We start from the raw sequence: 14,423 nt of genomic DNA, 5'->3' as shown, positions 1-14,423 counted from the left end.
GTGTGTCAAGAAGATATTTAAAACATCCATTTATTATTCAAAGTTAAAAAAACGTTACCCATCCATGATCCAAATGTGAAATGAGAAAGAAATAAAGAATATATGAAAAATTGTTAAAATGTTCTGGTCTTTTTTTAGAGAGGTTGTAGACACTGGATTGTCTAACAGCCGTCTCCCCTGACCAGTACAGAAATTCTGTATTGATGGGACCAAGGAAGGAAAAAAGTGTGTAACTTGTGTATCTTCAAAGAACCAATATAGTTGGATCTATGTTGTACACTTGGCTGGCAACCAATTGCTCGGATTACCCACGTATTTAGGATATCTGTTACTGTTATTAGAGTCTGACGCTGAATTGTTATATAACAGAGCAAAGGGGGGGGGGGGGGAAAGATTAGTGGTGATACTGCTGTTGGTATTCGCCTTAAAAAGGAGTAGTTCCTACTCTACAACACCGGGTATTCCCAGGAAGTCTCCTCTCCAGGTACTGACCCAGCCCAACGCCGTTTAGCTTCCAAGATCGGACGAGATCGGGCATTAGCGGCGTGGTATGATAGTAGAGGAACTATGTACCAATGAGAGTGCACCTATATAAGAACAGTAAAGATTGTGGTTTGAAAGAGGATAAGGTATAAAGTGTGGATCTGCTTTCCCGTTAGGCAGGGCGCAGCGACTACCACTGCCGTGGTGTCAAACGTCCTGGATCGTGGATGAGAGTCCACAGAAAGATAGTAAGTAGGAAAATGTATAGGGGATAGTTTTAATTAGTTATTATTTTTTTATATTATTTTTAATATCTTTCTACTCCCGCCCCCCTGCGTCCCGTCCTACATCATTAAGCCCCGATTGGCTGCTATCTAATTTTTCACCTTTTTAAACCTCCCACTGTGATCCAGGATTCAGGTCCCGGAAGTGAACAAGCCCGTACGCGCGAAACGCGTTTTCCACGCAGGGAAGGACCCGCTGGCACCAACTGCTCTCAGGATATGACATCTTTACCAATTTCTCTGACTGTCACATTTGGAGTCTCGTAAGCCTGCACCCACTGGGTGTATAATTACACTCATATACCCATATCTGACACACTTTTCACTCATGTGTGATCAGTATACCTGGACATAGCCACATATACAGTGTGGGCATATCCACATCTGCTGTACAATTGCTTACATGTGATTATCATACACATAATTACTTACATGAGATCAATGTAGCCAGGTTTATCAGGCAATTTCTGTTCCATTTTTTCTTTGTGTGCAGCAAACAGCTTATCAGTGTCCCAGTGTATAAAGTATAAGGATCACAATTATTAATACAGTGTCCAGATTAACATTTTATTCGTTAAGAGATACTATAGCTGCCTATTTTTTGCCACAAGTTCTGGGAATTAGAACGGTGTCCAATTCATGTATGATTTCTGTCTTATAGCATTATTTGATGTCTCCACTTAAGAGAATATATGTCCAAACTCATACATGACCTATAAATCGGTCTGACGCTTGAGTTTTTTTCAGGAACTCTTTACTTTTATCAAACTTCTCATTCAAATATAAAATATTAATAAAATAAAAATAATATAAAAAAATAATAACTAATTAAAACTATCCCCTATACAATTTCCTACTTACTATCTTTCTGTGGACTCTCATCCACGATCCAGGACGTTTGACACCACGGCAGTGGTAGTCGCTGCGCCCTGCCTAACGGGAAAGCAGATCCACACTTTATACCTTATCCTCTTTCAAACCACAATCTTTACTGTTCTTATATAGGTGCACTCTCATTGGTACATAGTTCCTCTACTATCATACCACGCCGCTAATGCCCGATCTCGTCCGATCTTGGAAGCTAAACGGCGTTGGGCTGGGTCAGTACCTGGAGAGGAGACTTCCTGGGAATACCCGGTGTTGTAGAGTAGGAACTACTCCTTTTTAAGGCGAATACCAACAGCAGTATCACCACTAATCTTTCCCCCTACCCCTTTGCTCTGTTATATAACAATTCAGCGTCAGACTCTAATAACAGTAACAGATATCCTAAATACGTGGGTAATCCGAGCAATTGGTTGCCAGCCAAGTGTACAACATAGATCCAACTATATTGGTTCTTTGAAGATACACAAGTTACACGCTTTTTTCCTTCCTTGGTCCCATCAATACAGAATTTCTGTACTGGTCAGGGGAGACGGCTGTTAGACAATCCAGTGTCTACAACCTCTCTAAAAAAAGACCAGAACATTTTAACAATTTTTCATATATTCTTTATTTCTTTCTCATTTCACATTTGGATCATGGATGGGTAACGGTTTTTTAACTTTGAATAATAAATGGATGTTTTAAATATCTTCTTGACACACATTTGAAGAACTTTTCTTCTTTGTATAAGAGTGCGCCCACACAAGAGCTTTCTTTCTCTCCTGTTGTTAGTACTATTTTGTACATATCCATCACATCAAATTCAGATAAAAAAATTATTGTAATGTAACAAAATAGGTAAAAAGCAAAGGGGGGAGGGGGTAAATACTTTAGCAAGGCACTGCAAACTTAATTTGTGACCATCAGGGGCAAATTTAGGGGTCAGGTACCCCTGGGGCAAAATATTATTGGTCTCCCACCATCATGTCACTGCCCCCCCCTCTTGTTGGGGCTTATCAACTGCCAAAGTACCAACCTCACCCCCCTTCCATTACCACAATTTACTGATCATTGACTCCTCCTCCTCCCTCACCAAGTACAAAATAAATAAAAAAGTTGTAATAACAAAACAAAAAAAATCACCTGGCCTCATCTGGCCATCAGCATACCAGGACTTTTATACAAGTGAGTATGCTGTGCCACCCTCCCCTCAGCAAGTGTCACCCCTAGGCATGTGCCTCATGTGCCTAGTGGGAAATCAACCACTGGCGATCATAGGGGTCGATTCTATTCGGCAACTTAAGAATAGCGCCGGGAATTAGCTCCCGACGCTATTCAATTCAGCTGCTAGTGACCCGCAATTGTCGGGAATTCTTCTCTCATCCCCGGGGGATGAGAGAAGAAACCCGACAAAAGTGCTTCCTCGCGGCCGGCGCGAGGCTGATTCTGTCGGGAATCAGCCTCGCGCCGGGGAGTTAAGTCGGAGAATGCCCGTTCTCCCGACAATTCAACCTGTTTAGTTGGCGAGAACGGGACATCGCCGACTTAACTGGAGCTGAATTGAATAGCATCGGGAGCTAATTCCCGGCGCTATTCTTAAATTGCCGAATAGAATCGACCCCACAGTGTGTTTGACATCGTCAATTAGATTACCGAGAGACTATAAATTAGTTTATCAGGAGATATTAGTTTATTGGGAGACTAACTGATACATATCTACTCTTAGAAGACCTTTGCGTATCCATGTGTGTATTGGAAGTTAACCATTTGCCTCCATTTATTTCCACTGATCAGAAGATGAAATTTTGGCCTAAACCAAGAATATACCTTAAAAACTATTTAAAAGCTCTCACTTTATCTTTCGATCAACAACTAAACTATAACATACCAGCAACATACTATACTACTATTGTGGTAAAAAGTCATCCAGCAGCTTGTTAAAACTATCTACAGTATTTTCTGCAAATAAGCCCCAGATAACTGAGATTCCAGTACCTTCAACGCTCTGTGAAAAAATGTAAACTTCCAAAACTGAAGATCAAACTGCCTTTCCTCTAAATTCAGGGGCAAATTAACCGGTGCTCCTTGTTACTTAAAACTAAATGTAGACAGCCTATCCTGTTTCCCTTATTTAGTTTCCCATCTCTGGGCTTGCTTAAATTTCACAATTTTCTTGTTTATTTATTACCAGTTATTTTTTTTAATGAATTGACAATGAAACGTCTGCAGTATATTCAAGATAAGATCTTACTATAGGCCTACAAAGAAGCATAATTATAATATATTCCCTTGAATCCTTACCTCTTTTCATTTCTATATAATAGCCTACAATACAAACATTATCATAAACAGTAAAATCCAGGCTGTTATATTATTCATAAACACTTATATAGCGCATCACATTCCATTGCGCTTTACAATTGGAAACAACAATGATAAAATAAAACTGCGTAATAACAAACGGTCATAGAGGTAGGAAAGACCTGCTCACAAGCTTACAATATCTATGAGTATGAACTTGCAAGTATAAAAAATTGCTCATTATAATTTTGTAGCTATTAGTATTTGAGGATTCAAGGGGGTCGATTCAATTCGGCAACAGATGAATAGCGCTGGGAATTAGCTCCCGACGCTATTCAAATCAGCTACTAGTTACCAGCAATTGTCGGGAATTCTTCTCTCACCCATGGAGGGTGAGAGAAGAAAACTTACAAAGAGTAAGCACGGCCAGCACGAGGCTGATTCTGTCGGGAATCGGCATCGCCGCGGTTAGCTAAGTCGGAAATGCTCGTTCTCCCGACAAAACTACCTGTTAAGTCGGCGAGAACGGGCATTCGCCGACTTAACTTTAGCTGAATTGAATAGCGTCGGGAGCTAATTCCCGGCGCTATTCATCTGTTGCCGAATTGAATCGACCCCAATGTTTCACTCTGTTCCTAATGTGCTCAAGTTATATACTACTTGTGCTATAATAAACTGTATGGCTCTCATATATAGTGCCATGCTTTAATGCCATGTTATACTTCCTTGCCATTTGACAAGCCGAAAATTACAAAGTCTTACTGAGGTATATGTACTAAGCCTTGGAGAGAGATAAAAGTGAATACAAATAAAGTACCAGCTAATCAGCTCCTAACTGCAAGTTACAGGCTGTGTTTGAAAAATGACAGTTATGAGCTGGTTGGTTGGTACTTTATCTCCATCCACTTTATGTTACTCCTCATCTTCTCATCATTTGTCATTTAAAAACTACTAAATGTTATTGTACTAGCACAGTAAGGTATATTCACTCAAGGACATATGCATACCATACAACTCAAAATTATATTTATTACTGTTATTTAGCTGCACTTAAAACGTGGACCTTAAGCTGTCATTATGGCATAAATTTGTAATAAAACCACAACTGAGTGCTAGTTAATTGGGTTTAACTATTCTAAGAATACATGTTAATGATTATGGGGCAAATGATGCATGCAGCATTGGGAGTCATTAAATTATTCAACCTGTTTTTATCTTCTCACCGATCAAATTGTAACTTTTCATTTAACATACATTTTCATAAAAAATGTATGGCCAAATGTATTAATCCTTAAAAAGTCATAAAGTGGAGACTGATAAATGGTGATAAAGCACCAGCCAATGAGCTTCCTAACTGCCATGTTACAGGACGTGGTTTGAAAAATGACAGCTACGGTCTCTACACACGGTACGATATTTTAAACTATATGGGCGTTTCCGACTGAAGTACCGTGTGTACGGATGATAACGATGCTGATGTGTGCAACCACGGGTAGTTGGTCGTCTACTCAGATCTTTTGAACTGGAAGAAAGATCTGAGGGGTGAAAATTATGCCATGCTGCCAAATGCAGTATGGCCCCGCTCTCCCCCTTCCCCGCCGTTGCTGCTGGCACCATCAAGTGTGTACTCACTTAGCGATACCAGCGGGTGGTCTTCAGGTTGCCGACTGTCAGGATCCCGGCGCACAGTATACCGGGGCCAGAACCCCGACAGCCGGCATACTGACAGTTTTTCTCCCTCGTGGGGGTCCACGACCCCCCTGGAGGGAGAATAGCGCGCGCCACTGTGCCCGCAAGGGGCTCATTTGCGCTCGCCACGCTGTCGGTATGCTGGCGGTCGGGCTCCCGGCGTCGGTATGCTGGTCGCCGGGAGCCCGGCCGCCGGCATACCATACTACACCCATGCCAGCACCCTACTGGATCACATTGCTTGCGATGTGTCGTTTGGGGACACATCGTGCCATGTGCAGGGGCCTTTAGGAGCTCATTGGTTGGTGCTTTATCACTCTTTGGGCAGAATTTAAATCGCATTGAGGCCGGCAGCCACTAGATGTGAGATCGGTGGCGATAACATTTGAATTCCCCCCTTTATCTGTATCTCTTTTTGGTATATTCAATAAGAGTCGGATCCATTCCGACATACATTTGTTGGAATGGATCTGACAACCCCTATTCAATAGAGTGGCCAAATCTGACTGTCGGATTTGGCCGATGTCTGTGCAGCTGCTGTCAGGAGCTCCCCGTGAGAACACAGGGAGCTGCTGGAGCCGCACATCACGGCTGTGTAGCCCAGTCCTGCGCTGCAGGGAGAGAGGTGCCTGGCCAGGGGACGGCCGTCATAAGGAACCTGCCAACACCGCACCCCGTAGCCACCGCATTGCTCCCCATAGGCCGCCGCACCGCTCCTCATAGCCCGCTGCCCCGTTCCCCTGTCTCAACTCAATCCGACTTTTTTTAAAGTCGGTTTGAGATTGTCGGAAAACGGGGCCAAAACCTGTCGGATTTGGCCCCTTCTCTGTCAGTAGCACGCGGATCGGCGGCTATTCCACCGATCCACTCATTTTCCGACAAGTCCTATTGAATAGGTCGGAACTCCTTCCAAACTAACTCATCCGGAAACTGCCGTCTTTCCGACTCTAATTGAATATACCCCTTTATCGTCATCATTTTTCAAACAGGGCCTGTGACATGGCAGTTAGGAGCTGATTGGCTGGTATTTTATCACGCTCCACTTTATTACTTTTTAAGGCTTAGTACATCTGGCCCAAGCTTAATACATTTGGATCATAATTTTTAACCCAACTGACAAACCATACGGACGATTTTGATTTGAGTTGTGTTTTTTTTTTATACTACATAGCTATACATTCCCTCTGGAGCACATTATGGTCATTACTGCGCATCAGTACGAGATCCCGGCGGTTGTAATACCGACACTGGGATCCCGGCCGGCAGAATCCCGAGAGGGGGGCGAGCGCAACGCAGCCCCTTGCGGGCTCGCTGCGCTCGCCACGGGCCCGATGCCTCGCTATGCTTGGCACACTTATTTATTCTCCCTCTATGGGTGTCGTGGATACCCACGGAGGGAGAATATGTTGGGATTGTGCCGGTCGGGATCCCGGTGTCTGCATTACGACCGCCGGGATCTCGTCTGGCGGGATCTTGACCGCATACCATTACTGCATCCCTTCTTCACTCACTTTCAGTAACTGAGCTCCATCTTCTCCTAGTTCCTCACTGATTTATTAACCCTTGCAAAACTCAGTTTTCTTAATAAGAAGCTGGTGCTCGAATAAGAAGTGAATAAGAAAAAGCTGGCCGAATAAGAAGCTAACTTCAGCCTCGTGATGTATGGTGGCTTTATCACCATTTACATTTCACTTTAATGCCCCAGCACTGAAATGGCCTGCGGGTTATATTGTAACTAAAGCAGCGTAAGCGTCGAATTAATTCCAGTGATGTATGAGAATAAACCTAACAGTAACTGGCCATTCATACAACACTAAAACGTTACCATAATAATCTCGGCCGGAACATTATTTTGTGCCGAATAAAATGGGGGAAGGGAGAGAAAAACTGAGGCCCCACACCTTCCCTTTAAGACAGCGAGCACTAGCCGTGACGCAGTAAGGTCTCGGCAGTGATTTATCCAATCATACGTTTCCGTCGACAACACGTGTTCTTCGCAGGTCTCCAGGTTGTAGAATTTCATTGTGTGATGCAACCAATGAGCGCGCGCCTTGCGATGCCCCTCCCAGACGCAGTGTCCCGCCCCTAGAGGTGTATCTCTTCCTTACTGTGGCGTTGCGTCGTTTCCGGCTGCTACTGCCGAAGCTTCCCTGAGAGGAGTGAAGAAACAACAGCCGCCATTTTGTTTGTGTGTGAGGGACGGAGCTTTAACCTGAAATATATGAGAATAGCGGGCCCCTAGAGCCCTAGAAGGGTTTGCAGAGCTGTAAGCGGTTTCCCCGGTGACCTACGTTCTCATCCAGGCCCTTCGGGGACGAGCTCCTCCATCCTCTCATCCTTAGACCACCCGGAGATACTGCTCCCCCTACATCCCAGGAGAGTCGCGGCGACGACACCGGCTTCGGCCAGTTAACATCGAGAATTTGCGCCCTAGCATTCAACACCCGCGGGTGACTCTGCTCAGCGCCCGCATTGATATCCCGAGAACCCGCGTTCTCTGCCAGGCAGAGAAGAGGAGGCTGCAGTCCTCCGAGCCTGGCCGATCGTTCCAGGGGCCTTGGTCTGTAGCCCAGCTGGCGGCGCGGCCAGCGGGGGTCACACACCCGACTTTCGCTATCTACCGAGCCCTACTCGAGCAGTATCAGAAGGGAGCTATGTAATCTTGAGCCCTGCATCAGCAGCAAATCCGCGGTGATCTATTGGCGCAACGATGCCGCCCTCTCACGGGGGGAGAGACCCGGGTCTGCGCCTCTGAGTGGCCGTAAGGTAGAGGGAATCCCGTCTCCCCATCTCCATAAGAGCTCCGTCACCCCTCACGTAGAGATCCGCTAGCCTGCCCCTACCTAATTTTTCTGTAGTGATTTGCCCCCGATCCCCTAGTTGTGTGCTGTGATTTCAGCGGAGGATGACGTCTCAAGAGAGGCCCCCATACCTGGCTCCGCTCAGCAGGAGCAGCAGTGCGGGAATGGGGAGCCTGAGCACCTGAGTCTGGGGCCCATCACACATCCACATACTGAGGAGTCTTCACTTCTCTTACACAGCAGAGACGAGCAGCTGCGCTTCCCTCTAGGCGTCCATTGTCTGTGTCTTATTGACTCGCGTTTTACTTAATAGTGGAGGTTTGGACACATAAAAAACATTTGCAGTCATGGCTGAAAATTTGGTTGATCCTGGGCCTCCTTCAGCCAAGAAGCCCAAGATGTCTTCTCCTGCTCTGTCTTCCAGTGATGGTCCAGGTAACTAGCACTTCACTCTTTTTTTATTTATTTATTTTATTTATTTTATTTTTTATGTCACTCATGTATCACTTTCATGTTACTGCTACTCATGTGTGATATAATTACAAAATGTTTCTCTTTAGGGTTCATGATTTGTGATTAACTGTTTAAACCAGCCTTCAGTTTATGTCACCCTAAAGGATGTATGTTATGGGATATTTCTTGTGTTAAAAGTTGGCCATATACATGTCACAGGTTCTGATTTGTAAATTAAGAGTGTGCTTCCTTTTTGTTACCATTAGCATTTACACAATAGTTGCTGAAAAATGCTCTCCTTCACCTAGTAATTTTTAAGTTTTGCATTTAAGGATTGAGATTATGAGGATGGTAAAATATATTATTTATTGCACAGGTATTAGGTATAATAATGAGAACTATTTAGAAAAATGTATTTTTAATGAAACACTTCATGATGTTTTACAAGATAGCACTTTGGGTTACAGTTGAACTGCATTCTAAGAGCATCGCTACTTTGTCAAGTATTTGGGTGGTTTGGTGGATTTCAACACCTGTCTACTTCATTCACAATAAAATTTGTTGTATCTCTGTACCTTACCTTGATGTGCTCCCCTGCTACATTGTAAAGCATGTTATAAATACTATGCTACTTTACGTACAGACTACAATATCTGTTTTGGAACCCAGTAGAATTTTTTTTTTTTTTGGTTATTTTGATTGGTTATTGTGAGGCCCCTATCACTATGGCTTAAAAAAATTGTATGTGGCAGTCTAATTAGCAGCTATAACTATAAATCCATTGCAAAACCTAATTGCAATGCTTGTTTTGAAAATAACTTTATTTAAAGGTTCTAAAACTTTTAAATAAAGTTAAGTTTTTTTTTGTAAAGATAGGTATTGCAGAGTGAATGTCTTTAATATACTCATTCATTTGGTTAGTATGATTTATAGAGTTCTGTCATTTTTTGGATTTCTTATAGGCCCTACACACTGGCCGATATTCCTCAAAAGATATGAACGATCTCGTTCATTATTGAACAAGATAACGTTCATATTTTTGAGTGTGGAGTCACCAGCGATGAACGATACGCGGCCCCGTGCTCGTTCATCTCTGGTCCCCCGTCGGCTGTGCTTGCAGGCCAATATGGACTATCTCGTCCATATTTGCCTGCACTTCAATGGAGCTGGGTGATGGGGGTAAGTGAAGAAACTTCACTCCTCCCGTCACTGCCCCCCCCCGCCGGGTCGGCCGTATCCGCCGTCGGGCAGCTCAGCGGCAGATCTATTAATGTGTAGGGCACTTTACTTTTTCCTAGTAGATTTTTAATATTGTGCAAGCTTCTGCAATGAAACTACAAAGTTCAATTATTTTAAGAATCCTTCACAAATTACCATCAGTACCATTTGCAGTGTCTGATGCCTTGGAGGATTCTTTCACAACTGAGACTCCTTCAGTGTGCCAGAGATGTAACTCGCATGGACAGCGGCTATCAGTACTGCTGTTCCTGCAAGTTAGTACATAGCAGACATATTTGAATTTAGGGGCAATGCAATTTGGTTTGGCTTCCATCTAAAGTGACTGACCGAAGCACCCAAAACACTTAAGTTGTTTTGGGCGCTCAGGCCCGAGATAGCGCTAATAACAGATTTTTGCTTGTACCCTAGAGATGGGAGTAGAAATCTGCATAAAGTAGGGCTTTGGCCTGGGCACCTCTAAACTGCATCACAGTTAGCACAGGAGAAGCTGCTATACGCAGGTTATTCTGTGCATTCTGGGCCCAAGAATGCGGCTGTCGCAGCCAGCATGGGACTGGTTGTGCAGACAATTGAATAGATCCAGTCATTTTCGATTGAAGCTACGGGTGCTCAAAACAACTGAATTGCCCACAAAATGTTGTTATACTGACTGTTAATCCGGAAGCGATGTGATTAATACATAGGCCATAAATGATACACAATGGGGGAAATTCAATTTTGTTATATTGTCCACAGTAATAGGTGTCTAGAGTACTGTGTATGCTGTGAATTTGAAATTTTTCAGGTCCCCCCACCAGAAATATTAGGTCAATTTAGGTGGAAAATGACAAGACAGATACATTTGTTTGGCAAATCTTACAGTGTATAACTATTAAAAGAAAAAAAAAACTGCTCTGAAATGTTCCTTCCCACTGAAGTACAATCCAAAAAATAGACTCTTTAAAATCTGACAATTAACTTTTGGCCTTTAATTTCAGACATAAGGAAGTGGGGTCGGGAAATATTTATATGACAAACAAAATAGCTTGACGTGCTGAAAATGTTTTTTTTTTTTATCTCAGCTTTCTGACTTTTTTTGAGCTGAGATATTGCATTTACCCCAAACATCTGCAACAGTGAAAAATGTCATACGCCATGATACAAAAATGGCCGCAATCTTCATATGAAGGTAAATAAAAGTAAAGTAATGGGGATTTCTGACAACTTACAGGGGTCATCACACACAAAAAAAATGACAATTTCATTGTGGATTGACCTGCAGGTAATCATCTGCACCTGGGAATTTGGCTTAAACCTCTGCTGGGAACAGAGGTAGGAACTCCTGATAGTGAACTAGTCTCCCAGGTTATAGGCCATGGGGAGACTGTTAGGGGTCCTGGGACGTTGTAATACATGTATTTAAAATTTTACTGTATACTGTCCTGACCTATAACCTGTTTATGAACTGCTGTCTGTGGAAAAAGAAACAATGCTTTTGGAAGTTATACCTAGTGTGTGTGTTCCTTGCCACGTTGGGGTCGATTCAATTCAGCAACAGTTGAATAGCGCCGGGAATTGGCTCCCGACGCTATTCAATTCAGCTAAAGTCAAGTTGGAGAATGCCAGTTCTCGCGGACTTAACAGGTTGTTTTGTCGGGAGAAAGAGCATTAGCCGACTTAACTACCCGCGGCGATGCTGATTCCCGACAGAATCAGCCTTGCGCGGCCGCTCTTTTGTTGGTTTTCTTCTCTCACCCCATGGGGCTGAGAGAAGAATTCCCGACAATTGAGGGTAACTAGTCGCTGTATTGAATAGCGCCGGGAGCTAATTCCCGGTGCTATTCAACTGTTGCTGAATTGAATCGACCCCTATGGGGTCGATTCTATTCGGCAACTAATGAATAGCGCCGGGAATTAGCTCCCGACGCTATTCAATTCAGCAACTAATTACCTGCAATTGTCGGGAATTCTTCTCTCATCCCCGGGGGATGAGAAGAGAAACCCGACAAAAGTGCTGCCTCGCGGCCGGCGCGAGGCTGATTCTGTCGGGAATCAGCCTCGCGCCGTGGAGTTAAGTCGGAGAATGCCCGTTCTCCCGACAAAACTACCTGTTTTGTCGGCGAGAACGGGCCATCGCCGACGTAACTAGTTGCTGAATTGAATAGCGTCGGGAGCTAATTCCCGGCGCTATTCATTAGTTGCTGAATAGAATCGACCCCATTGTCTGTCTATCAGCCGCATGAGGCAGTGAGCACGTAAAGTGCAGTTTGGTGTCCAAACGGGTCACTTTTCGTGCATTTCATCTCACCACCCCCTGGGTGCGAATTGAAAGGCAGACAGCGACAGCCATTCGTACCCGAACAAAGCTACAGTTGAGTATGTCAGTCTGCTGGTTGCCAGCAGAAAAACTATTGAATTCGACTCACATTATATGGTGCTTTTGCTTGTCTTCACATTCTATCCCAAAAGCACATCTCCCCTGTATTGCATTCAGTTGAATTGCTCTTCACGTCTAATCCTACATAATGTAGTTCCATTTTATTTATGAAAATGGAACAACAATTGATGGTTCAACAATTAGGTTGACTGCTCTGGGTAACAGAAACTTATCTAGCCTGCGATCAGTCATGTTCAACTATGCCTTGTGTTGTCTTCTCTGTACTAACAGGTTTGTTAGCAAACCATCAAAGTTAGCAACTGGGCAGAAACATGCTGCAGATGTAACATGTGCAGAGAAAGTTAGATTTGGATGGGGTGTGTTCAAACTAGAGATGAGCGGGTTAGGTTCGCAAAGAACTGAACCCACCCAAACATAGGGGATCTGGGGTGATCCGAGCCACAGCTTGGATCTCCCTGCCCACCCCTGATCCCCCAAGCGAGCCAAAACCTCAGGATTCCACTGACAGATTCTGAGGCTTCGGCTCGGACACCAGTCTCCATAATAGGCTATGGTAGACCACTGATTGGCTGAGAGAGCCGTCTTTCGGCACCCCTGCAGTGAGGTCCACCACTGGGACACCTGCACTGCCGGCACCCATGCAGTGAGGACACCACTGGGACACCCGCACTGCCGGCACCCGTGCATTGCTGACAATGCCTGAATCCCTCATCGCTGCCAACAGTGCCGACATACCCACATTGAGGATACCGCCAGTACCCTCGCACTGCCGATGCCGCTGGCACCTCTGCATTGAGGACATCCCTGCAGTGTGCACAGCCCCACACTCCTAGAAATTTTTACACTTTTGACTTACCATAACTTTGTTTATACTGCCTATCACTGCAAAGAAAATGTACCTAAACACTGCATTTTAATAATTAAAAAAAATAATACATAATAGAAAAAAAGTTGCAGAAAGAACTAAAAGCAATACCTTGTGTGGAATTCAATTGTTTGAAAAGTCAGTTGGGTGTCTGTTTTTTTTTTTTTTTTCTGTCTAAACATGTTTTTTAGACTCCCAAACGAAGTCACAATTCAGTTGTCATGCTTTTGGGCATCTAAAGCTTGCCTATCTTTAACATGGCATTTGCAATTCAGTTGTTTTAAACAGTCATGAAAAGTTGTGTTTAGGCATCTATTGTTGATCTTTTGGTCATGCTAGAACTCGCCACCCCAGAGGAGTGTGATTTTGGTTTGACTGCTGCAGTTGACATACACTTTCCTCCTGCAGCCATCTGGACACACTCGGCAGCCTGTGGCAAAGTCCACACTCCCTCTTCCCCACTCCAACACCATGCAGGCTTCTATATACACTCTTCCCTCCCCACAGCCGTGGATAGCACAATCCGCAACCGCCCACACACTACCCTGGCCGCAGCTGCAGCCATCTGCCCACTCCCCTCCAGCACATAGCAGTGGGTGACAGAGTCTCCGCCCCACAGCCGCAATCAGCACACTTCTCCCCACACACACTGCAGCCGTTGAAACACTAACCTACCCCTGGCCAGCCCACAGCTGCGTCTGTCCGCTCCTCCTTCCCATTTGCAGCAGCCAAGCACACCTCCCCTGAACACAGCAGTGTGAGGTAGTCACTGCCCTCTCCCCACAGATTACACTCATGGACAGCACTCAAAGCACCACTAAGCCTACAAACAATGCTGCTGTCTGCACACTCCACTTCTGCAGCCATTGGGACACACTGTACTCTGGCCCCCAGCTGCGCTGGTCTGCTCGCACTGTCCACAGCAGCGGTTGGTAACGGCCCCAGTCTCCACGCCGTGCAGCAGTTGGGACGTACTCCCAGATTCCCAGTTTACAGCTGCGCCCGTTTGCCTGCTCCCCCTCCTGACGCAAAACTCTCCGCCCCCCTCCCCACATATGCCGACA

General features: G+C 44.6%; 1 protein-coding gene and 2 pseudogenes across 1 annotated transcript in view; 2 read left to right on the top strand and 1 right to left on the bottom strand.

Moving 5' to 3' along the window:
* Window positions 1-443: 443 nt before the first annotated feature.
* Window positions 444-562, bottom strand: LOC134960527 (5S ribosomal RNA; annotated as a pseudogene).
* A 1,235-nt stretch (window positions 563-1,797) lies between these two features.
* LOC134960526 (5S ribosomal RNA) lies at window positions 1,798-1,916 on the top strand (annotated as a pseudogene).
* Window positions 1,917-7,704: 5,788 nt separating this feature from the next.
* The window catches only part of EP300 (E1A binding protein p300), a 415,411-nt gene continuing 408,692 nt past the window's right edge, over window positions 7,705-14,423 (top strand). Inside the window, exon 1 of the mRNA XM_063941527.1 lies at window positions 7,705-8,860. Coding sequence (XP_063797597.1) covers window positions 8,773-8,860 — 88 coding nt within the window. The 5' untranslated portion in view covers window positions 7,705-8,772. The remainder of the gene's footprint in view (window positions 8,861-14,423) is intronic.

Source organism: Pseudophryne corroboree, chromosome 9 (genome assembly GCF_028390025.1).
Source record: "Pseudophryne corroboree isolate aPseCor3 chromosome 9, aPseCor3.hap2, whole genome shotgun sequence".
In the NCBI taxonomy this organism is placed as follows: domain Eukaryota; kingdom Metazoa; phylum Chordata; class Amphibia; order Anura; family Myobatrachidae; genus Pseudophryne; species Pseudophryne corroboree.
This window is presented reverse-complemented; position numbering and strand designations above follow the sequence as displayed.